At 43.2% G+C, this 25383-nt stretch overlaps 1 protein-coding gene across 1 annotated transcript in view; it reads right to left on the bottom strand.

Annotated features, from left to right (window-relative positions):
* Window positions 1-424: 424 nt before the first annotated feature.
* The window catches only part of fhod1 (formin homology 2 domain containing 1), a 54392-nt gene continuing 29433 nt past the window's right edge, over window positions 425-25383 (bottom strand). The window contains exons 14-25 of the mRNA XM_061875873.1: window positions 23719-23862; window positions 23465-23637; window positions 20158-20775; window positions 19940-20095; window positions 17278-17460; window positions 8242-8361; window positions 7986-8147; window positions 7712-7902; window positions 5115-5307; window positions 4895-5036; window positions 4583-4759; window positions 425-917 (exon numbers count right to left, since the gene is read on the bottom strand). Of these exons, the coding sequence (XP_061731857.1) occupies window positions 841-917; window positions 4583-4759; window positions 4895-5036; window positions 5115-5307; window positions 7712-7902; window positions 7986-8147; window positions 8242-8361; window positions 17278-17460; window positions 19940-20095; window positions 20158-20775; window positions 23465-23637; window positions 23719-23862 (2336 nt within the window). The 3' untranslated portion in view covers window positions 425-840. The remainder of the gene's footprint in view (window positions 918-4582; window positions 4760-4894; window positions 5037-5114; window positions 5308-7711; window positions 7903-7985; window positions 8148-8241; window positions 8362-17277; window positions 17461-19939; window positions 20096-20157; window positions 20776-23464; window positions 23638-23718; window positions 23863-25383) is intronic.

Raw genomic sequence — 25383 nt, 5'->3', positions numbered from 1 at the left:
GAAAAGGTGATGTAAGACAGTGGTGAACATGCCCTTTCCCAACTACTTCGACACGTGTCGCAGCCATGAAATTCTAAGTTAATTATTATTTGCAAAAATAAATAAAGTTTGAGTTTGAACATCAAATATGTTGTCTTTGTAGTGCATTCAACTGAATATGGGTTGAAAAGTATTTGCAAATCATTGTATTCCGTTTATATTTACATCTAACACAATTTCCCAACTCATATGGAAACGGGGTTAGTATATGCACACACATACATACATACATACATACATATATACACATATATATATATATATATACATACATACATACATACATATATACATACATACATACATACATACATACATACATATATATATATATATATATATATATATATATACATATATACATACACACACTAGAATGACCAACTTATTTGCCTATGAAATAATCATTTATTACAAATGTTCACCCAATAAACATTTTACAATAACTTTCAACTCATTTAAGTTAAAAACACACACATGTGCAGAAAAGTGCAAAAATACGTGATCCAAAAAGTGAGTGCATGTGCAATACAACCTCAGAGGTGCTCTCACAGAAACACACATTTAGTGAAAGAAAATTCCGTTTACAGTTAACCGTGGAGCAAAGACTATTTTTTAAAAACTTTTAAAATAGTTTACATTGACATGAAAACATTCAAGTTTTGGCATCAAATCTAAAAAAAAAAAAGGACTTTCAGAGTCACAATAAATGCAACTTTTAAAAATAAGATTATAGATGGACGTCATGTCCACCCTGAGGTCACCAACCGACAGTTTTTAACGTCCATTGTGTCCACGCGCTCAAACATCCTCAGTCTTGTTGAGTCCTAGAGCCTGGACCATGTCCACACTGAGGCCGCTCTTCAGAGTCCTCCTCACTGGAACACAAACATTTTGTTGACATGGACCAGAGGCGAAACACAAATGAGTACACTATTCTTCATGCTAAGAAATAGAAAATACACGCTAAACAAACAAACTAGTCGCCACGCTAACATGTAAAAAAAACTTGCTAAAGACACGTTAGCGCATTACTGAACATGCAAACAAATGGAAATCACGCAAAACAGCACATTAGTGAACCTGCTATAAAAAAGGTAACACGCTATACACACAGACTGGTCAACATACTAACAAATTAACAAACCGGTATTAGCACATTAGTTAGCGTGCCAAAAAATACGAAAAACGCACTAGTGGACATGCAGACAAAAGGAAACTTGCTAAAGACACGTTAGCAAACTAGTCAACATGCTAACAAATTGAAAACAGACTGATATAGAATAAAATGAGTCAACAAGTCGGATCGAAAACTTGCTAAAGTGACGTTAGCACATTATGCTAATCGGCAAACTTGCTAAAAACATGTAGGATTTCGATTTGTTAGAATGTTGACCAGTCTTTAGCAAGTTTCTATTTGTTAGCATGTCGACTAATGTGCGTGTTAAGCGTGTTTCATATTATTTAGCATGTCAGCTAATGTTCTAATTCCTGTTTGGTCATCATTTTTACAAATGGAAAAACAGGCATTAGCACATTAGTTGACATATATTACGTTACCAAACTAGTCAACATGCTAATAAATTGAAAACAGGCGTGATATAGAATAAATGTGAGTCAACAAGTTGGATAGAAAACTTGCTAAAGCGACGTTAGCACATTATACTAAAAACATGTTAGCAGACTTCCATTTGTTAGAATGTTGACCAGTCTGCTAACGTGTCTTTAGCAGATTTCTATTTGTTAGCATGTCGACTAGTGTGCGTGTATAGGGCGGTTCATTTTATTCAGCAAGTAAGCTAATGTGCTAATTCCTGTTTGTCAACATTCTAACAAATGGAAAACAGGCATTAGCACATTAGTTGAAGTGCCAAAAAAAATAGCACATTATGCTAACAAATGGAAAACCCTATACAGGCATCGACACATTAGTTAACATGCTACAAAACAGGAAACACGCTAAACACACACTTGACATGTTAATAAATTGAAAACTTGCTAAAGAGATGTTAGCAGCTTAGTCAACAGGATTAACGGAAAATAGGCGTTAGCACATTCGTTAACATAATATGAAATAGAAAACCTGCTAAAGAGATGTTCGCACATTATGCCAACAAATGGAAAACACTATACAGGCACATTAGTTAACATGCTATAAAAAAGGAAACACGCTAAAAACACACACTTGTTGACAAGCTAACAAATTGAAAACTTGCTAAAGGGCCTTAGCAGACTAGTTAACATTAATTAATGGAAAATAAGCACAAGTACATTTGTAAACATGCTATGAAATGGAAGACACGCGAGTAGACAGAAAAAACCTGCTAAAGCGATCTTAGCACATAATGCTAACAAATGGCAAACCCTATACAGGCATCGGCACATTAGTTAACATGCTATAAAACAGGAAACACGGTATAAACACACACTTGTTGACATGCTAATACATTGAAAACTTGCTAAAGAGACAGACTAGCCAACATGATTAACGTAAAATAGGCGTTAGCACATTCGTTAACATGCTATGAAATAGAAAACCTGCTAAAGAGATGTTCGCACATTATGCTAACAAATGGCAAACACTATACAGGCACATTAGTTAACATGCTATAAAACAGGAAACAGGCTAAAAACACACTTGTTGACATGCTAATACAAAACTTACTAAAGGGACAGACTAGTCAGCATGATTAATGGAAAATAGGCGTTAGCACATTTGCTAACATGCTATGAAATGGAAGACACGCGAGTCGACATGTTAATAAATAGAAAACCTGCTGAAGCGATGTTAGCACATTAAGCTAACAAATGGAAAACACTATACAGGCACATTAGTTGACACGCTATTAAACAAGAAACACGTTAAAAATACATTTGTTGACATGCTAATGAATTTTAAACTTGCCAAAGAGACGTTAGCACATTATGCTATCAAATGGAAAACCCTATATAGGCATCGGCACATTAGTTAACATGCTACAAAACAGGAAACACGCTAAAAACACACTTGTTGACATGCTAATAAATTGGAAACTTGCTAAAGAGACGTTAGCACAGGGGTCGGGAACCTTTTTGGCTGAGAGAGCCAAGAAGCCAAATATTTTAAAAGGTATTTCCGTAAGAGCCATATAATATTTTTTTTATACTAAACACAACTAATCACGTACATTTTTAAGTAAAACCAACATTTATAGAGTATAATAAGTCTGTTATTCTCTGTAATAACATTGTTATTCTGAAGCTAACTGTGGGGGTGTGGCCTGCGGGCCTGCAGCGAAGAAGGGTGTGCCTCGAAATCAGCGACAGGTGCTTAGATGGCCCACCTGGGCCTTGTTATCTAACCACCTGTCGCTATGTTATAAGCAGCAGCCAGGAGGAGAGACGGGGTTGGGGGTGGAGCCAGAATGCGAGCGAGAACGAAAGAGAAAAAGACAATTGCTGGAAAGCAACAATATTGGGAGTGGGAGAGTGGGAGAGTGGCTGTGCGCAACCCGAGGGTCCCTGGTTCAAATCCCACCTAGTACCAACCTCGTCACGTCCGTTGTGTCCTGAGCAAGACACTTCACTCTTGCTCCTGATGGGTGCTGGTTAGCGCCTTGCATGGCAGCTCCCTCCATCAGTGTGTGAATGTGTGTGTGAATGGGTAAATGTGGAAGTAGTGTCAAAGCGCTTTGAGTACCTTGAAGGTAGAAAAGCGCTATACAAGTACAACCCATTTATTGTAACCCTGAAACAGGCTCTCATGTCGGTGCTTGGTGGTCTGAAGAACCCCCAGGAGGGCAAGCCCCACACTAATCAATAATAAATAAATAACTTTTTACCATTAACGCAACTTCTTGAACAGGTGCGTTAGAAAACGGATGGATGGATTAAAATGCACGAGAATGTTTTACATTTTGAACGTTACTTTTAACACTGTGATTACAAGCGGAATTATTCATTACTTATCGTGTCAAGCAGTGTCAGCTCGGATTTATCTGAGAGCCAGATGCAGTCATCAAAAGAGCCATAGGTTCCCTACACCTGCGTTAGCACATTAGCCAACGTGCTAACAAATAGAACAGACACTGAACAGGCATCAGCACACTTGTTAGCATGCTATAAAATAGGAGACCCGCTAGTCAACATACTAACATATAGAAAACTTGCTAAAGACACATTCGCACACTACTCAACATGTGAGTAAATGTGAAAACAGGCTAAAGCACACTAGCTAACATGCTAGCAAACGTTGTCAGGTTGTTGTCCAACCATATGTTTACATATTTGCTTTTTAGTCATGGTAGATCAATTCCATGTCCAAATTATTGTGGAAGGTCGGGAGTTCCTTCAAGTTTTTGCGTACAGGACAAGGGTTAAAGACTGCTTATCTGCTAGTGTGTGATGTCAAACAAACGTGCACAAGATGGACTCGGCGATATATCCAGAGCCGGCCTGAAGAACGGGTCTCTGAAACGACGCGCCATAAATCTTTTTATCTGGCCGAGACGGATTAGCGCGCGCGGTGTTTTGGACACAGCCGCGACCTTCACGGCAAACTTACTGGACTTCCTGTTCAGACGAGAGCGCTTGCGAGTTTTGGGACTGGGCGGCCTCGCTGAGGGGTTCTGGGTCACCGACTTGACTAGCCTGTCCATGATCTGGTCTGTGGCGTCGTCCTGGGAGACGCTCTCGGCATCCTGAGGCGCCGACACGGGAGACGGACTCAGTCTGCCGAGACCTGCGGAGACCACGGGAAAGGCCATTAGTGGTTTTGCTGATGAATGATTGGGACAGTTTGTCTTCTAGAAGGTCATTTGGCGTATAGCTCAATGCCCCCTGCTGGTGCGTTGCAGAAAAAAGGGGCGGGGCTTACTTCGGACTGCTCGCGAGCGCCTAGCACCTCCCTGGTCGCTGGTCAGCAGGTGAGTCATGCTCTCATGCTCCGCCTCCATGCCAGGCTCCGCTTCCACAGGGGACGGACTACTAGAAGGCACCGCCCCGGAGAACTTCTCCGTCTGCAAGCAGAGAAAAGGAGGATGACATCACCGGACCCCGCCCACCCTCGCCAAAACCACACACAGAGCAATACCCACCTCGGTGATCATCTTGCCGCGGGTCTTGGTTCTTTCTCGGTGGGCGGCCCGCTTGCGTTTGAGCGTGAGCGCCCTCTCTCGGGTGGTGCGGTACTCCAGTGAGAACTCGCTGATGATGCGACAGAAGTCCGTCACTTTGGTGTCCCGCGCCGACGACGACGGCTGACCCAGGAACAGCAAAAAGGAGTGGAACCTGCGCCAGGAGACCTTTGTTACCACCTCCGTTTTAGTGTGCACGTGTTTGGACCTGGACATGATCTGGTCCGGGGTCAAACTGAGGCCGTCATGAAAGCTCGATTAGGTGTCGTGTTAGCATGTCCACTAGGGGTCCACTAAGTCATCCATTCCCAAATGAATCGCGATTCTCACTCATCCACATTATATATATATATATATATATATATATATATACACACACACACACATATATATATATATATATATATATATATACACACATATACATATACACACACATACATATACATATACACACATATACATATACACACACACACATATATACATATATATATATATATATATATATATATATATATATATATATAAAGAGAGAGCTATAGAGAAATAAAGGGATAGAGAGACCGAGATTGCGCGAGATAAACAGTAGCTACTTTTAGAGCGCAAGTGATACAAAGATATAAACAGTAGATAGACAGACAGAAAGAAAGAGATATAGCGATATAGTGCTAAAGAGAAAAATGTATAGTGAGAGATATTGCGATAAAGAGTGATAGAAAGAGAAATAGCGAGAGAGAGAGAGAGAGAAAAGTGTATAGCGATAAACTGAGAAAGACCTGGCAAGATAGCAATAGCGAGAGAGCGATAGAGATAGGGGGAAAGAGACAGCGAAAGGGAGAGCGATCGTGAGACATAGCAATAAAGTGAGACAGAATGAGAGATAGCGAGATAAAAACAGAGAGAGAAAGAGATAGCTAGCGAGAGGGAGAAAGATAGCAAGACAGAGAGTGAGAAAAAGAGCGATAGAGAGCGGATGAAAGAGAGACAGCTAGCTATAAAGAGAAAGATCAATAGAAAGAGATAGCGATAGAGGGATAGCAATAGTAAGAGAGAGAGAGCGAGTTGTGATAATATAGTGATACAGAGAGGGAGAAAGAGACTGCAATAACGAGATATAGCGATAAAGAAGGAGAGAGAGATAGCATTAGCAAGAACGATAGAGCAAGAGAAAGATAAAGATATAGAGATAGAGAGAGGTAGACAGAGCAATAGCAAGAGAGAGAAAGAGAGACAGATACAAGATAAAAAGGAACAGCTATAGAAAAAAAGCGATAGAAGTGAAGTGAAGTGAATTATATTTATATAGCGCTTTTCTCTAGATACTCAAAGCGCTTTTACATAGTGAAACCCATTAGTTACATTTTAAACCAGTGTGGGTGGCAGTGGGAGCAGGTGGGTAAAGTGTCTTGCCCAAGGACACAACGGCAGTGACTAGGATGGCGGAAGCGGGAATCGAACCTGCAACCCTCAAGTTGCTGGCACGGCCGCTCTACCAACCGAGCTATGCCGCCCCTCAAGATAGAAAGATAGCGATAGCAAGAGAACCCTATAGCAATAAAGAGAGAGAGCTAGCAAGATAGAGAGAGCAATAGAAAGAGAGAGAGAGAGATATAGCGATAAAGAGTGATAGAGGGAGAAAGACATAATAGCAAGAGAGAGATATAGCAATAGAAAAGAAAGAGGGAGAAAGAGATACCAATAACGAGAGAGAGATAGCAATAGAGAGAGGGAGAAATAGGTAGCAATAGTAAGACAGAAACAGAGAGAGGGTGAGAGAGATAGCAATAGAGAAAAGTGAGAAAGAGATAGCAATAGCAAGAGAGAGATAGCAATAAAGAGGGAGAAAGAGATATAGCAAGAGCGAGAGTAAGAGAGAGATATAGCGATAGAAAGGGAGAAAGAGATAGAAAGAGCAAGAGAGAGAGAGAGCAAGAGAGAGATATAGCAATACGGAGGGGGAGAAAGAGATAGAAAGAGCAAGAGAGAGAGAGAGCAAGAGAGAGATATAGCAATAGAGAGAGGGAGAAAGAGATAGCAATAACAAGAGAGAGAGAAAGAGCAAGAGAGAGGTATAGCAATAGAGAGGGAGAAAGAGATAGTAATAGTAAGAGAGACCAATAGAGAGAGGGAGAAAGAGATATAGCAATAGCAAGAGACAGAGAGAGATAGCAATAGTGAGAGAGCAATAACAAGAGAGAGAAAGAGCAAGAGAGGTGTAGCGATAGAGAGGGAGAAAGATAGCAATAGTGAGAGAGAGAGAGAGAGAGAGAGAGAAAGAGATATAACAATAGCAAGAGAGAGAGTAAGAAAGAGAGAGCGATAGAGATATACAGTGGATAGATTTAGAAAGAGATAATGTGATGGAGATATACATGTAGAGAGAGAGGGAGTGGATATACACAGTAGAGAGATTTAGAGAGAGAGCGCAACATAGAGACATCGTGCAAGAGAGATAAAAAGAGATCTAAATATAATAGCAAATAACACATAGTGAGAGTGGATCAGAGTGGAAGGTAAACAGAGAGTGAGGGGGGGGGGGGGGGGGGGGGGCGCACCTGTTGATGACTCGGCGGTGGACCACCTTGAGGATGATGATCCTCTGCGTGCAGTCCTTCAGGAAGTCGGCCATCTTGTTCTTCAGCACCGGCTTGGTCTCATGCTTGGCCACCACCTTCAAGTTGTCCCATGATGCCTTGCAGCGCCTCTCCAGCTGGATCAGGTTCTCGGCCAGCAGCTCAAAGTCCACCTGCGGTGCAGAAGGAAAGATTCCGCATGACTGGATTCGGGGCGAAAGTGAACCGTGGGCGGGTTACACGGGTCCGGACGGACCTTGGCGGAGCGCGTTATGGCGGGGATCTCGGAGTAGACGTCGGAGGACTGCGGGTCCTTGTCGGTGATGAGAGTGCAGGTGTGATGCAGCAGGGACTGCCTGTTCACCGTGTCCTTCACCTCCACCACCTTCTCCAGGTAGGACAGCTCGAAACCTTTAGCCTGCGCGCGCACACACACACACACACACACACACACACACACACAAAGTGTGAGCGGCAAGGTCGAAGCAATGTCAAACAGCACACATGCTCACGTTGGAACTGTTGAGGAAGTTTCCGATGGCGAGCAGCGTGGCGAGGATCTTCTTGAAGGTCTGATTGGACGCCAGCTGCTCCATACCCAGCTTCAGGTCGAAGAGCGGCTCTGCGATCTCCTGCGGAGAGTGAAACGAATGCTAGTTTGGAGTTCTCTAGATCAGGACGGTATAGCTGGGTTGGTAGGAGTGGCCGCGCCAGCAACTTGAGGGTTCCAGGTTCGATCCCCGCTTCCGCCATCCTAGTTACTACCGCTGTGCCCGCTGGGTCCTGCTCCCAGTGCCACCCGCACTGGTTTAAATGGAACTTAGATATTGGGTTTCGCTATGTAAAACGGTTTGAGTCACTGGAGAAGAGCGCTATGTAAATATAATTCACTTCTCTTCACATCACTCCAGGGGTGCCCGAACTTTTCCCCCTGAGGGCCACAGACTGTCAAACCAAAAGGAGGCAGGGGACAATTTCTGGCAGTTTTCCCCTTTAAAACAAAAACATGTCTCTAGGAGTACAAAATCTGGTGCTTTTTTGGCGCCGGCTGAAATATATATATGTATTAGAGATGCGCGGTTAGGCAATTATATCATCCGCAACCGCATCACTAAAGTCGTCATCCACCCGCCATCCACCCGAACCGATATTTTATCAGAAGCGCAACCGCCCGCCCGTTGTTATATATCCGAAGTCGGCGACCTTTACCATTAAAAGAACTAGTTTGACCCGTGTCACAAAGTAAAGAAGTCAATGGGAGCCGCTAACGTTCTCGCAAATATCCGATGGTGCTCATCCAGATAACGAGAAATAGGGCGTGCTGTGAAGCCATTGCCTTTGACGCCTTCTACATCATGCGCGAACCGTTTGCCAGTCCAGCAACATGTTGTGTGCAGCATCCGCAAACACACGTACAAGATTGAAAGGCATACTGGGTGATAAAGAGTACACTGATTGTTGTGATATGAACAATTTTAACAGTCTTACTAATATGCTACATGCTGTGAAGCCACACCAAACAAGAATGACAAACACATTTCGGGAGAACATCCTCACAGCAATACAACATGGACGCAACACAACAAATACCCAGAATCCTTTGCATCCATGACACCCCCTGACTATATTTTACACCCCCGCGCCACCAACCCCGCCCACCTTACCGACGCACGGGGGGGTTGGTGGGGTGACGGGGTTTGGTGCTAGTGGGGTGTATAATATAGTCAGGAGTTGTCATGGATGCAAAGGATTCTGGGTATTTGCTGTGTTGCGTTTATGTTGTGTTACTGTATGTATGTATGTATATATATATATATATATACATACAGTAACACAACATAAACGCAACACAGCAAATACCCAGCATATACCGTATTTTCCGCACTTAAAAACCTCAAATTTTCTCAAAAGCTGACACTGAGCCTTAAAATCTGGTGCGCCTTATATATGAACCAATAATTGAGCCACAACAGGTCTTGTGACTACGGTAAGCAGCCGCCGACTTAATTTTCCCCAGTAGAAGAAGAAGCGCGCGGTGCATGCTGGGATATACGAGTGCGGGAGGCGTGCTGTTTCTGTGTGTTTATGTAAAGACCCCAAAATGGCTCCTATTAAGAGACACGCTTATGACGCAGAGTTTAAACTCGAGGCGATCAGTCACACAGTAGAAGACGGGAATAGAGCGACACTGACTCGTTTAATGACTACTTCGAAGAGAAGGAGCCGGGCATTTTGGATGTCGTATTCGCCCAACTGTTTAATTTGAACACTGAAGAAGAATTTGAGGGATTCGTGGATGAGGAATAACTTAATAAAGTGAGCTTTACATGTTTTGTGTTGTGTGACATTATTGTTTGAGCAACGTTGAGTTATTGATATATTATTGCTTTGCACTATTTCGAGTGTTACTATATTGCACGTTTGATTTACCGTAACAGTACCTGACTGTTTTTACGTGTTTATTGAATCGGGGAAAATAATAAAACAGCTGTTTATTCATTTTGGGAGTGAACGGAGTAGTCAGAACGCTGGTTTGTAATCTATTAATAAAGTTTGACTGACCAGACTGTTTTGTTGACATTCCCTTTAGCGCAGCTCCATCTAAAGCAGGGGTGTCAAACTCAAACACAGAGTGGGCCAACATTTTAAAGGGAATAAAGCCGCGGGCCAAGGTTGAACAAATTAACCTTTTAATAGGGACACAAACAAGTTTTGCATTAAATATTGAACTAGTAAGGCTTATATAAATGTATAGTGACATGCAAAATCGAGTTTCAAATAATATTAATAATAATAATTTTAAAAATATCAATAATTATTGCTCAGTTTGCTACACTGGTTTGCTTTAACACTGAATATGGAACAAGCAACGCTAATGTAACTTAATAGTGCAAAATCAACTTTCAAAAAACAAAAGAAAAAACATCAATGGCATATTAAATACAATTTTAACAAAAAATGTAATGCCTATTTTCTATTTGCAGCCTTCTGAGGTAAATATCAACATTAACTTTTTCCACAGGCTAATAAATTTGAAAATACATAAGTGTGTGTGTGTGTGGGGGGGGGGGGGGGGGGGGTTATATTGTAGTGTCCCGGAAGAGTTATTGCTGCAAGTGGTTCTGGGTATTTGTTCTGTTGTGTTTATGTTGTGTTACGGTGCGGATGTTCTCACGAAATGTGTTTGTCATTCTTGTTTGGTGCGGGTTCACAGTGTGGCGCATATTTGTAACGGTGTTAAAGTTGTTTAAACAGCCACCCTCATTGTGACCTGTATGGCTGTTGACCAAGTAGCCTTGCATTCACATACCTGTGTGTAGAAGCTGCATATATTATGTGACTGGCCCGGCACGCTGTTTGTACAGAGGAAAAGTGGACGTGACGACAGGTTGTAGGGGGCCTAAAGGCAGTGCCTTTAAGGCACGCCCCCAATATTGTTGTCCGGGAGAATGCTTTTTGGAAGTCTCCCGGAAAATCGGGAGGGTTGGCAAGTATGAGTATTAGCGGTGAATGCGGTGTTACAGCGACACCGCCGCTGTACAATACCGGCGGGCCAGCTTTAATGTTAATTTGATATTGCCTCAAGGGCCAAATGAAATTACTCGGCGGGCCAGAGTTTGACACCCATGATCTAAAGGATGCATAACGTAACCCCAGCCTATACTGTAGCGTCTATTCTATGCGCCTTATATATGACAGGGTATCTGCAGGTTTCAGCAAGTCAAATGTAATACTTTTTAAGACCTTTTTAATGCCACCTTGAATGAAATTTAAGACCGAAAAAAATAATAAAAAATCTATAAATATAAATAAATAAATGATAAATGGGTTGTACTTGTATAGCGCTTTTCTACCTTCAAGGTACTCAAAGCGCTTTGACACTACTTCCACATTTACCCATTCACACACACATTCACACACTGATGGAGGGAGCTGCCATGCAAGGCGCCAACCAGCACCCATCAGGAGCAAGGGTGAAGTGTCTTGCTCAGGACACAACGGACGTGACGAGGTTGGTTCTAGGTGGGATTTGAACCAGTGACCCTCGGGTTGCGCACGGCCACTATCCCACTGCGCCACGCCGTCCCTAGCGATGGTTGGGGATCCCACTGTACTGCAACCTCAATGACAATCAGTCAAGTTTACTTTTTGTATCCATCCATCCATCCATCTTCTTCCGCTTATCCGAGGTCGGGTCACGGGGACAACAACCTAAGCAGGGAAACCCAGACTTCCCTCTCCCCAGCCACCTCGTCCAGCTCTTCCCGGGGGATCCCGAGGCGTTCCCAGGCCAGCCGGGAGACATAGTCTTCCCAACGTGTCCTGGGTCTTCCCCGTGGCCTCCTACCGGTTGGACGTGCGCTAAACACCTCTCTAAGGAGGCGTTCGGGTGGCATCCTGACCAGATGCCCGAACCACCTCATCTGGCTCCTCTCGATGTGGAGGAGCAGCAGCTTTACTTTGAGTTCCTCCCGGATGGCAGAGCTTCTCACCCTATCTCTAAGGGAGAGACCCGCCACACGGCGGAGGAAACTCATTTGGGCCGCTTGTACCCGTGATCTTATCCTTTCGGTCATGACCCAAAGCTCATGACCATAGGTGAGGATGGGAACGTAGATCGACCGGTAAATTGAGAGCTTTGCCTTCCGGCTCAGCTCCTTCTTCACCACAACAGATCGGTACAACGTCCGCATTACTGAAGACGCCGCACCGATCCGCCTGTCGATCTCACGATCCACTCTTCCCCCACTCGTGAACAAGACTCCTAGGTACTTGAACTCCTCCACTTGGGCCAGGGTCTCCTCCCCAACCCGGAGATGGCATTCCACCCTTTTCCGGGCGAGAACCATGGACTCGGACTTGGAGGTGCTGATTCTCATTCCGGTCGCTTCACACTCGGCTGCGAACCATAATGGATTAGATTTATATCACGCTTTTCTATTATTAGATACTCAAAGCGCTCACAGAGAAGTGGGAACCCATCATTCATTCACACGATGGTGGTGGTAAGCTACATCCGTAGTCACAGCTGCCCTGGGGTAGACTGACAGAAGCGTGGCTGCCAGTTTGCGCCTACGGCCCCTCCGACCCCCACCAATCATTCATTCATCATTCATTCACCGGTGTGAGTGGCACCGGGGGCAAAGGGTGAAGTGTCCTGCCCAAGGACACAACGGCAGCGACTTTGATGTCCATAGGTGGGAAGTGAACCTGCAACCCTCAGGTTTCTGGCACAGCCGCTCTACCCACTACGCCCCAATAATAAACAAACTGATAAGCACCACTCTGTCAAACAGCTTATCAAAAATCTTGAGGGATCCAAAAACTTTGACATCCAAAACAAACAAACCAACGCCAGTAAAAACATAATAACCGAGGTGAGGGTAAAAATAAATTACATTTGGTCAATAATAGTGCAATAATAGTGCAATAATAGTGCAAAACAGTATTATAACATCAACAACAAAACATGGACATCCAGTTGTTTCTTCTTCGTGCTGTGATTCAGTGTTTCATCGAACATTAACACATACCGAGACCCGTCGAAGAGCAGGTTTTGGATGTGAGGTGCTAATCTGTGTTTCGTAATATATGCTGTTTTATCCTTTCCGCAGGAAAATGTATTATCCATCCATCCATCATCTTCCGCTTATCCGAGGTCGGGTCGCGGGGGCAGCAGCCTAAGCAGGGAAGCCCAGACTTCCCTCTCCCCAGCCACTTCGTCTAGGTCTTCCCGAGGGATCCCGAGGCGTTCCCAGGCCAGCCGGGAGACATAGTCTTCCCAACATGTCCTGGGTCTTCCCCGTGGTCTCCTACCGGTTGGACGTGCCCTAAACACCTCCCTAGGGAGGCGTTCGACTGGCATCCTGACCAGATGTCCGAACCACCTCATCTGGCTCCTCTCGATGTGGAGGAGCAGCGGCTTTACTTTGAGTTCCTCCCGGATGGCAGAGCTTCTCACCCTATCTCTAAGGGAGAGACCTGGAAACTCATTTGGGCCGCTTGTACCCGTGATCTTATCCTTTCGGTCATGACCCAAAGCTCATGACCATAGGTGAGGATGGGAACGTAGATCGACCGGTAAATTGAGAGCTTTGCCTTCCGGCTCAGCTCCTTAGCAACCTGAAAATCAGAAAACATCACACGAAAAAGATGGCCAATCCCATCATTTGAGGTGTAGGATTGATGTTTCACCACAGTGTGCAAGCTCCATAACACCTGGGATTTTAATGTTGCTGTCCCGCCGAAGACTAGTGTCAGGTCAGTGCTGCTAGCGGCAGTTGTTGTTAGCTGGGGGGGCGTTGGACCCACGCAGAACTGAGAGATGCCCGATGTTTGTTTTTGGCTCTCTGCCGCGATTTTATGCTTACAGCACTGCATGTGCGATTGGACCGCTCTAATTCCCATGGTGCCAAGTTTGAAATCCCTCTTACAAAGTATGCACCTGGCCTCCTCGGGATTGGCAACAGGCTTAAGCCAGCTTTTAAACCGACCGTCCTCCAGCCAACGCTCGCAAAACTAGCATTTCCCCATGCTGACTGAAAGGCGGGACGCGAGGAAGAAAGGAAGAAGTCTGCACGCGACCCGACTATGCGCGCGACTGACACTGAAATCACTCACTTTTACTCAAAGACGTGCCCCGAAAAAAAAAAAAAAAAAAAAACTGGCCCGACAATTTAAGATCATTGAGTACTGAATTTAAGACAATATTAGGAATTTCTAATAAATTCAATACTTTTTAAGGCCTTAATTTTAGATACATGAATTTAACCGTGGGGCGGTATAGCTCGGTTGGTAGAGTGGCCGTGCCAGCAACTTGAGGGTTGCAGGTTCGATTCCCACTTCCGCCATCCTAGTCACTGCCGTTGTGTCCTTGGGCAAGACACTTTACCCACCTGCTCCCAGTGCCACCCACACTGGTTTAAATGTAACTTAGATATTGGGTTTCACTATGTAAAGCGCTTTGAGTCACTAGAGAAAAGCGCTATATAAATATAGATCACTTCACTAAGACTTTTTAAGACTTTTTAAGGATCCGCGGATACCCTGTATGAACAAAATATTAAAATAAGCCATTCATTGAAGGTGCGCCTTATGATCCAGTGCACCTTATAGTGCGGAAAATACGGTATATACACATACATACATACATACATATATATGCACGCACGCATGCACGCACACACAAAGATTTCAAAGAACCAGAAAATCCATTATGGGTATACATTTTGCGTGAATGCTGAGGAGACAACGCCGAACTGAAATGCTAACAGTTAGCACGATGGCCAGGTAGCGTTGAGAAACAAAAAAAAACATGGGCAAAATGAGCTAAAAAGCTAGCGTGCTAACAGTACTATGCTAACAATAGCGTGTTTACCATTAACATTAGTGAAATACCAAAATGTATTGATTGGTTAAATTATCCAATTTCACCGATTAGATAAAAAAAAAAAAAAAAGATGACATGCTAACTTTGGCATGCTAAAACGCTAACTGTACCATGCATTAAGTAACAAAATAAAGTGAGGCGTGTATCTGGACCAAGGGTGGGCATTACGTCGATCGCGAGCTACCAGTCGATCGCGGAGGGTGTGTCAGTCGATCGCAAGCCAGGCATTAAAAAATAGACATAAACATGAGCAATCATCAATCTTCACCAAGACTTCACTTTCGTCAGTTGTTTGACATTCTCGGCACCCGAGGATCTTGTGAGATGACGCTGGCTGCTGCGAGCTCATATTTAAGAAAAAAATCACTAACAGGGCGGACGCAGAGAAACACATTTTATTTCTAGAGACTCCGTACCTACTGTCAAAACTCTAAAGACGGACTGCACAGTTCCTGTCTTCACCATAAAAGACCTGTTTCATCCTGCCTGTGCTAACAAAATAAGAGTCTCAGAAAGCTAGCGTGCACAAGCTAGCAAACTACGGAGTTTGATGCCAATGTATTTCTTATAAATTTGTTGCACCTTTCCTGCTTCTGGCGCCTAGACCGTAGTCGAGGAGCGCAGGGGAGACACTTCTCCAGGGCCGATGGATTCTTGGGGCAACACCCTTCACTTTACCCGGCACCCGACGTCTCCGGACTCCAGGGCAAAATGACGAGTCCAGCGATTAGTTGCAAATCGTGGCTTTTTATTTACGTCTTGCACACAGAAAAAATCCCACACAAAAACACTAGCCACTCCCCTGCCTTCAGCAACCGCTCCCTCTCCTCTCTCGCCCACAAACTCACTGATGTCACAGCTATCACACATTAAAGGGCCACACACACATATGCTACTCTCATAAAAAAGTGTTTAAAAACGAGTATGCAAGTTGGACAAATGAGATGCCAAATCCAACCACTTTCATGTGGTATTGGACAGAAAGGAGGACTTCTTTTATCCTCCATTTGAAAATGTGGATGTTATCAGCAATACTGTCTGATTCCAATCAATGCAAGTCATCAGTATCAGGTAATACACCAACTTATATTCTTGTCTTCATGAAAGAAAGGAATCTATATGTGTTAAACATGCTTGTATTATCATTAAACACCATTAACTTGTTAACAAAAATGTATCTTTCATAAATAAATGAATATAAATGATAAATATGAATGAGGTAGATCTCCTCGACTTGATCAATTGAAAAGTAGCTCGCCTGCAGAAAAAGTGTGGCCACCCCTGATCTGGACTATTTAAAATGCTAACATGCTAATATTAACATGCATCCAGTAACAAAATATGACTGAGGTGTATACAAACAAAATTAGTAATAAGCTAGCATACTAATGTTGGCATGCTAAAACGCTAACTGTACCATGCATTCAGTACCAAAATATATTATTGGAGGTGTGTACCAGAACAATTTACTTAAAATGCTAGCATGCTAACGTTAACATGCATCAAGTACAGAAATAGGACTGAGGTGTATACCTACAACATTAGTTATAAGATAGGATACTAACAGGTATCATTCGTCATGCAAAAAAATATTTGCCGCTGAGGTGTATGTCTGCAAAATGAGCAAAAAAGCTAGCATGCTAAAATTAGAATGCCAACGATTGTGCCGCGAGCCGTCCAAAAATTAGCTCCAGGTCGCAAAAAGCCCCCAGGCCGCACTTTGGACACCCTCTGCTCTAGAACAGTGGTTTTCAACCTTTTTTCAGTGATGTACCTCCTGTGAACATTTTTTTAATTCAAGTACCCCCTAATCAGAGCAAAGCATTTTTGGTTGAAAAAAACAGATAAAGAAGTAAAATACAGCACTATGTCATCAGACGAAGTGGCTGGGGAGAGGGAAGTCTGGGCTTCCCTGCTTAGGCTGCTGCCCCCGCGACCCGACCTCGGATAAGCGGAAGATGATGGATGGTTTATGAACTTAGATTCATATTTTGTTGAAGTATTATTCAATAACTATATTCATAAAGGATTTTTGAATTGTTGCTATTTTTAGAATACTTTTTTATAAATCTCACGTACCCCTTGGCATACGTTTAAGTACCCCCAGGGGTACACGTACCCCCATTTGAGAGCCACTGTGTGTGTGTGTGTTTCTGACCTTCTCCAGAGCCTCGTAGTTGAGTTTGAAGGACCAGAGCTGCAGGCGGGGGGTCAAGGCACTGATGGAGGCCAGGCTGCAGAGGAACTGTTCTGCTGTCCCTAAAGGAACGTCTGGATGGGCCAACTGGGCCTCCTGGATTTTCTGCTTCTCCTCGTCTGTGGGCGTCATGGTCAGGATCTTCTGCTCCGGACACACACAGGATGGACTTACATTTGTTCACGTTTGGGTTAGTCTGCTTGGCAGTAAAATTTCACCGCAGTCCACTTGAAGACACAGAAGATGTGTGTTCATTTTGACAGCAATTTTGAAAAATGTTGCTTTCGGGGATGGATTTCCTGACTAAAATGTACTTATGTTTTAGCCATCCAAGTCCAGTTTTTAACATTGTTGGGCCACGAGTGCCCCCTGGAGGACATACAAAAAAATATGTTTCACTAGACCAGGTGTCTGGAGTAGCATGCGGGTCTTCAGCGGCTCTCTGGAGCTTTTTCAAAAATGTATGAAAAATGGAAAAAGATGAAGGGGGAAAAAACATATTTTTTTGTTTTAATATTTCTGTAGGAGGACAAACATGACACAAACCTCCCTAATTAATATAAAGCACACAGTTTGTATTAAACATGCTTCACTGATTCGAGTATTTGGCGAGCGCTGTTTTGTCCTACTTATTTTGCCGGTCTTTGAACTCACCGTAGTTTGTTTACATGTATAACTTTCTAAGACGTGTGTTGTATGCCACTTCTCATTTTGTCCAACAAACTTTCAACGTTGTGCATGAATGCACAAAGGTGAGTTTTGTTGACATTATTGACTTGTGTGAAGTGCTAATCAGACATATTTGGTCACTGCATGACTGCAAGCTAATCGATGCTAACATGCTATTTAGGCTAGCTGTATGTACAAATTGCATAATTATGCCTCATTTGTAGCTATATTTGAGCTCATTTAGTCCTCTTAATTCAATTTATATCACGACACACTATTTGTATGTAATATGGCTTTTAATTTTTTGCGACTCCAAAAACGGATTTGTTTTTGTATTTTTGGTCCAACATGGCTCTTTCAACATTTTGGGTTGCCGACCCCTGCACTAGACCCTCAAGTTTAAAGAATAACAACTAAACTACACGTTTATAATATAGCAGTACACTGTATATGTGTGTTTTCCTTGCCCTTATGTGGGTTCTTCCGAGGATGTCGTAGTCGTAATGGTTTGTACAGTCCTTTGAGACATTTGTGATTTAGGGCTATATAAATAAACATTGATTGATTGATTGAATCAATAATAATCATAATACAAAACCCAAAACCAGCGAAGTTGGCAGTTGTGTAAATCGTAAATAAAAACAGAATACAAACAAAATAAATGAGCAGAAAACAGGTGAAAACTTTTAGGAACTCACGTGAAAGTTTCCCCACTCGACAGACAGACAGGCTCTTTAAAGGCCTACTGAAATGAGATGTTCTTACTTAAACGGGGATAAATGGGGCATTCTGTGTCATACTTGTTTATTTCGCGATATTGCCATATTTTTGCTGAAAGGATTTAGTAGAGAACATCGACGATAAAGTTTGCAACTTTTGGTCGCTAATAAAAAAGCCTTGCCTGTACCAGAAGTAGCAGACGATGTGAGCGTGACGTCACGGGTTGTAGGGCTCCTCACATCCTCACATTGTGTACAATCATAGCCACCAGCAGCTAGAGCGATTCGGACCGAGAAAGCGACAATTTCCCCATTAATTTGAGCGAGGATGAAAGATTCGTGGATGAGGATATTGATAGTAAAGGACTAGAAAAAAAAAAAAAAAGGCGATTGCAGTGGGAGCGACTCAGATGTTATTAGACACATTTACTAGGATAATTCTGGAAAATCCCTTATCTGCCTATTGTGTTGCTAGTGTTTTAGTGAGATTATATAGTACCTGAAAGTCGGAGGGGTGTGGCCACGGGTGTAGTGACCGCCAGTGTCTCCGTGGGAGGTGGTAATAGTCACAGCAGCAGCTGCAGGAGGACGCAGGCTCCACCCATAACTACGGTAAGAGCCAACTTATTACCACAATTTTCTCACCGAAACCTGCCGGTTGACATGTTGTCGGGATCCATGTTCGCTTGACCGCTCTGATCCATAGTAAAGCTTCACTTTCAGAAATTTTAAACAAGGAAACACCGGCTGTTTGTTTCGCTAAAGGCTAAAAGCTTCCCACCTCCATCTTTCCACTTTGACTTCTCCATTATTAATTGAACACATTGCAAAAAGATTCAGCAACACAGATGTCCAGAATACTGTGTAATTATGCGATTAAAGCAGACTACTTATACCTTGGATCGGGCTGGAAAATAATGTCCGCTATAAACGCACGCGTCATAATACGTTTTCAACACGACACTTCGCCGGGAAATTTTAAATTGCAATTTAGTAAACTAAAAAGGCCGTATTGGCATGTGTTGCAATGTTAATATTCCATCATTGATATATAAACTATCAGACTGCGCGGTCGCTAGTAGTGGGTTTCAGTAGGCCTGTAGGCAGACGAAGCAAAATATCCTGTAAAACTGCGAGAGCCAAAATACTTGTCCTCTCTCTACATAAATCTTCTGCGCGCAATGATTAGGTTTAGAAAATGTTTGATTGCACAAAATCCAGAAAGCGGCGCATACCTCGATTCCCTCCTTGCTGATGGCGAACTCATCGAAGTTGAGGATGGCTGTCTTGATGACGTGGACGGCGGGAAGGACGGTCATGCCGATGTTGATGGCGTTGCTCCGCTTGGAGTCCAGGACCTGGATCTCGGATTTCTTGATCTCGGCGACTTTCTGCGCACAGTCGTCACATGAGCTGCTGCCATAGCAACCAAGGGCATCGCACCGGCTTTTACCTTGGTGACGGCCAGCTCTTTGGCTTTGGACTCGAACAGATGCTCCAGCCGGTTGGTGTCCACTTGCACCTTGTCCAAGGACGCCCACACCGTCCCGCGGCCGAAGCGACACTTTTTGGGTCCGTCTGCTTGCTTCAGCTCCCGCCAGAACAACTTGACGGTCTTCTTCTTCCTCGGGAAGGTTGCCGATTGGGAGGAAGGAGCCCCAGGTGGAGGGGGAGGGGTACCCACAGAGGGAGGGGGAGGAGGAGGCGGTGGCGGCGCTAGACCACCAGGCAGAGGAGGAGGGGGAGGCGTCGCTTGATGACCCGGCAGAGGAGGAGGCGGTGGCGGCGCTACACCACCAGGAGGAGGAGGAGGCGGTGGAGGACACCCTGACAAAAGCGGAGCAGATGAGGAAGCGGAGTCAGAAGTGTCCATGTCCAACACGTCAATATCTTCCTCGTCCAGGAGGTCAGAGAAGTCCAGGTCTTTGATGCGCAGGGTGGAGCTGCTGGGCTGGAGCTGGTCCCAAGCGTCGGCGGGCCCCCCGGCACCCAACGGCGTACTCTGGGTGGTCTCCAGGCGTTGGGCGTGTCCCTCGACGTCAACGCTGCTCTGTTGCCGCACGTAGCGGTTCTACACGCACACATAAGATCACAACATAAATAAAATAAAAACTCTTTTAAACCGTTCAATGATTTAGTTCAGTGGTTCTCAAATGGGGTACTTGAAGGTATGCCAAGGGGTACGTGAAGATTTTTTTTAAATATTCCAAAAATAGCAACAATTCAAAAATCCTTTATAAATATATTTATTGAATAATACTTCAACAAAATATGAATGTAAGTTCATGAACTGTGAAAAGAAATACAACAATGCAATATTCAGTGTTGACAGCTAGATTTTTTGTGGACATGTTCCATAAATATTGATGTTAAAGATTTCTTTTTTTGTGAAGAAATGTTTAGAATTAAGTTGATGAATCCAGATGGATCTCTATTACAATCCCCAAAGAGGGCACTTTAAGTTGATGATTACTTCTATGTGTAGACATCTATATTTATAATTGAATCACTTGTTTATTTTTCAACAAATATTAAGTTATTTTTATATCTTTTTTTTCCACATAGTTCAAGAAGGACCAATACAAATGAGCAATATTTATCCAATTTAATAAATCAGAAACTGATGACATGTATTTTACTTCTTTCTTTCTTTTTTTCAACCAAAAATGCTTTGCTCTGATTAGGGGGTACTTGAATTAAAAAAAATGTTCGAAGGGGGTACATCACTGAAAAAAAGGTTGAGAACCACTGATTTAGTTGATCAATAAAATGTACCCAGAAATCATTATTTAAATTGTATCTCTTTAAAGCACGCTGTAAATAAATGCATATCCTGTGAAAGTATGTCTTTAAATAGCCATGAACTGGAAGATGCACTTTTTAAACAAGATACATTTAAGAAATTAATTAAACTATTTTATGGAATAACAAATGAACATCATCCTAGAAATGCAAATGATGCATGTGTTCGGAAATGGATGATGGACTTAAACATTTTAGATGAAAGAGACATATCATGGAATGATATTTGGAAAAAAAGCCAATAAGCCCTTTAGAAACATTAAAGATAAGCTGACTCAATTTAAAATATTGAATAGATTGTATTTTACATCTTGTCAGCTGTTTAAAATTGGTGTAGTAGATACAGTAGCAAGTTATGTACGAAGTGTCGGGCAGCTGAGGGAACTCTTGTTCATTTATTGTGGGAATGTCAGAGAATAAAAGAGTTATGGTTGAAAACAACAAAAGAAGCAATCACATTCCTTAATATAAACATCCCAATGACATTGCAAACTTGTATTCTTGGGGATCTCCAATCAATTTAGTAACGTGTCATCAAAGAGTAAAAATGCATTTCTTTCAATATGCATAACAACAAAACGGGTAATAATAAAAAAAATGGATAAATGTTGATAGTCCAACTCATACTGAGTGGTAGGGGTGTTGAAAAAAATCGATTCGAATCAAATGCTTTGTGCGATTCAGAATCGATTCTCATTTTAAAAAAATTGATTTTAATTTTTTTTTTTTTTTATCAATCCAACAAAACAATACACAGCAATACCATAACAATGCAATCCAATTCCAAAACCAAACCTGACCCAGCAACACTCAGAACTGCAATAAACAGAGCAATTGAGAGGAGACACAAACACGACACAGAACAAACCAAAAGTAGTGTAACAAAAATGAATATTATCAACAACAGTATCGATATTAGTTATACTTTCAGCATAGCAGTGATTAAAAATCCCTCATTGACATTATCATTAGACATTTATAAAAAAAAAAGAACAAAAAAAAACGAACAATAGTGTCACAGTGGCTTACACTTGCATCGCATCTCGGAAGCTTGACAACACAAGATAAAATAAGTAATTTTTTTGGTTTGTTTAATAGTTAAAAAAAATTACATTATTGCAATCAGTTGATAAAACATTGTCCTTTACAATTATAAAAGCTTTTTTTTCAAAAAATCAACTACTCTGCTAGCATGTCAGCAGACTGGGGTAGATCCTGCTGAAATCCTATGTATTGAATGAATACAGAATCGTTTTGAGTCGGAAAAATATCATTTTTGAATCGATAATCAAATAAATAAAAAATCGATATATTATCGAATCGTGACCCCAAAAATCAATATTGAATCGAATCGTGGGACACCCAAAGATTCACAGCCTTACTGACTGGTCTACACGAGCTATTGAGATGATATCAGTAGAAAAAACTGCATTTAGTTTAGATAATAATGAGTCATATATCGGAATATGGGATCCATTATTGAAATTTGTTTTAAGTATTAAATGAACCAAAATATGACTTATTATATCTTTGTGTAAAATATTGGACACAGTGTGTTATCAAGCTTATGAGATGCGATGCATTGTTCATTTTTTTAAAATTATTTTTTGTATTAACGTTTCTAATGATAATATCAATGAGGGATTTTTAATCACTGCTATTTTGAAATTGTTACTAATGATAATATTCATTTTACTTTCACTACTTTTGAATTGTACTGTGTCATGTTTGTGTGTCCTCAATTAGTCTGTTTATTGCTATTCTTAATGTTGCTGGGTCGGGTTTGTTTTTGGAATTTGATTGCATTATTATTATTATGTATTGGTTTTGTTGGATTGATTAATAAATTCATTAAAAAATAAGGTGACAAAATGATTGACAGCCTATAAGACCCCCCCATGGCCTATTAGAGCTTTCACTAGGTCACATGACATGTCGTGACGCTCAAAAACGCTGACCTGCTGCCCTTCTGCCAGGCGGGCCAGCGCCACCTGGGCGGAGCCTTCCAGCCCTTCGAGCTCCGCCCTGCGGGAGGCGCTACTCTCGCTTGCGGTGGCCGCCTCCTCGGAGCGTGCCCGGAGGCTGGACAGGCGCTCCAGAACCCGGCCCCGCCCCACCAGGCCCCCGTCGCCTGAAGAGAAAGATGGCGACATATGTCAAGGGCCAGCAAGACCGAGGTCAGAAGCGGGTTGCTGTGTTTGCTCCGCCTCACCAGGCAGGAAGTTGCCATCCTCAAGAGCATCGTCCGGGGCGGCGGTCGGGCTTGTAGGCGTGGGGGCGGAGGCTTTGGAGAAGAGCATGTCCAGAAGGAACTTCTTGTCGTTGGAGAGTGTGCTGCACTGTCTCTGCACGGCGCCTGCGGGGTCACGTGACCAAAAGCCGTGTGAATAACTGCTCTAACCAGTCTCATAATACAAACCCCAATTCCATATGAGTTGGGAAATTGTGTTGGATGTAAATATAAACGGAATACAATGATTTGCAAATCTTTTTCAACCCATATTCAGTTGAATGCACTACAAAGACAAGATATTTGATGTTCAAACTCCATCCATCCATCCATCATCTTCCGCTTATCCGAGGTCGGGTCGCGGGGGCAGCAGCCTAAGCAGGGAAGCCCAGACTTCCCTCTCCCCAGCCACTTCGTCTAGCTCTTCCCGGGGGATCCCGAGGCGTTCCCAGGCCAGCCGGGAGACATAGTCTTCCCAACGTGTCCTGGGTCTTCCCCGTGGCCTCCTACCAGCTGGACGTGCCCTAAACACATCCCTAGGGAGGCGTTCGGGTGGCATCCTGACCAGATGCCCGAACCACCTCATCTGGCTCCTCTCGATGTGGAGGAGCAGCGGCTTTACTTTGAGTTCCTCCCGGATGGCAGAGCTTCTCACCCTATCTCTAAGGGAGAGCCCCGCCACCCGGCGGAGGAAACTCATTTCGGCCGCTTGTACCCGTGATCTTATCCTTTCGGTCATGACCCAAAGCTCATGACCATAGGTGAGGATGGGAACGTAGATCGACCGGTAAATTGAGAGCTTTGCCCTCCGGCTCAGCTCCTTCTTCACCACAACGGATCGATACAACGTCCGCATTACTGAAGACGCCGCACCGATCCGCCTGTCGATCTCACGATCCACTCTTCCCCCACTCGTGAACAAGACTCCTAGGTACTTGAACTCCTCCACTTGGGGCAGGGTCTCCTCCCCAACCCGGAGATGGCACTCCACCCTTTTCCGGGCGAGAACCATGGACTCGGACTTGGAGGTGCTGGTTCAAACTCATAAACTTTATATTTTTGCAAATAATAATCAACTTAGAATTTCATGGCTGCAACACGTGCCAAAGTAGTTGGGAAAGGGCATGTTCACCACCTTTTCTTTTAACAACACTCAATGAATGTTTGGGAACTGAGGAAACTAATCGTTATTTCCCATTCTGGTTTTATGTAGAGCTTCAGTCGTTCAACAGTCCAGGGTCTCCTCTGTCGTATTTTACGCTTCATAATGCGCCACACATTTTCGATGGGAGACAGGTCTGGACTGCAGGCGGGCCAGTAAAGTACCCACACTCTTTTACTACGAAGCCACGCTGTTGTAACACGTGCTGAATGTAGCTTGGCATTGTCTTGCTGAAATAAGCAGGGGCTTCCATGAAAAAGATGGCGCTTAGATGGTAGCATATGTTGTTCCAAAACCTGTGTGTACCTTTCAGCATTAATGGTGCCTTCACAGATGTGTAAGTTACCCATGCCTTGGGCACTAATGCACCCCCATACCATCACAGAAGCTGGCTTTTGAACTTTGCGTCGATAACAGTCTGGATGGTTCGCATCCCCTTTGGTCCGGATGACACAATGTCGAATATTTCCAAAATCAATTTTGAA

Source organism: Nerophis ophidion, linkage group LG02, assembly GCF_033978795.1.
Source record: "Nerophis ophidion isolate RoL-2023_Sa linkage group LG02, RoL_Noph_v1.0, whole genome shotgun sequence".
Taxonomy (NCBI): domain Eukaryota; kingdom Metazoa; phylum Chordata; class Actinopteri; order Syngnathiformes; family Syngnathidae; genus Nerophis; species Nerophis ophidion.
This window is presented reverse-complemented; position numbering and strand designations above follow the sequence as displayed.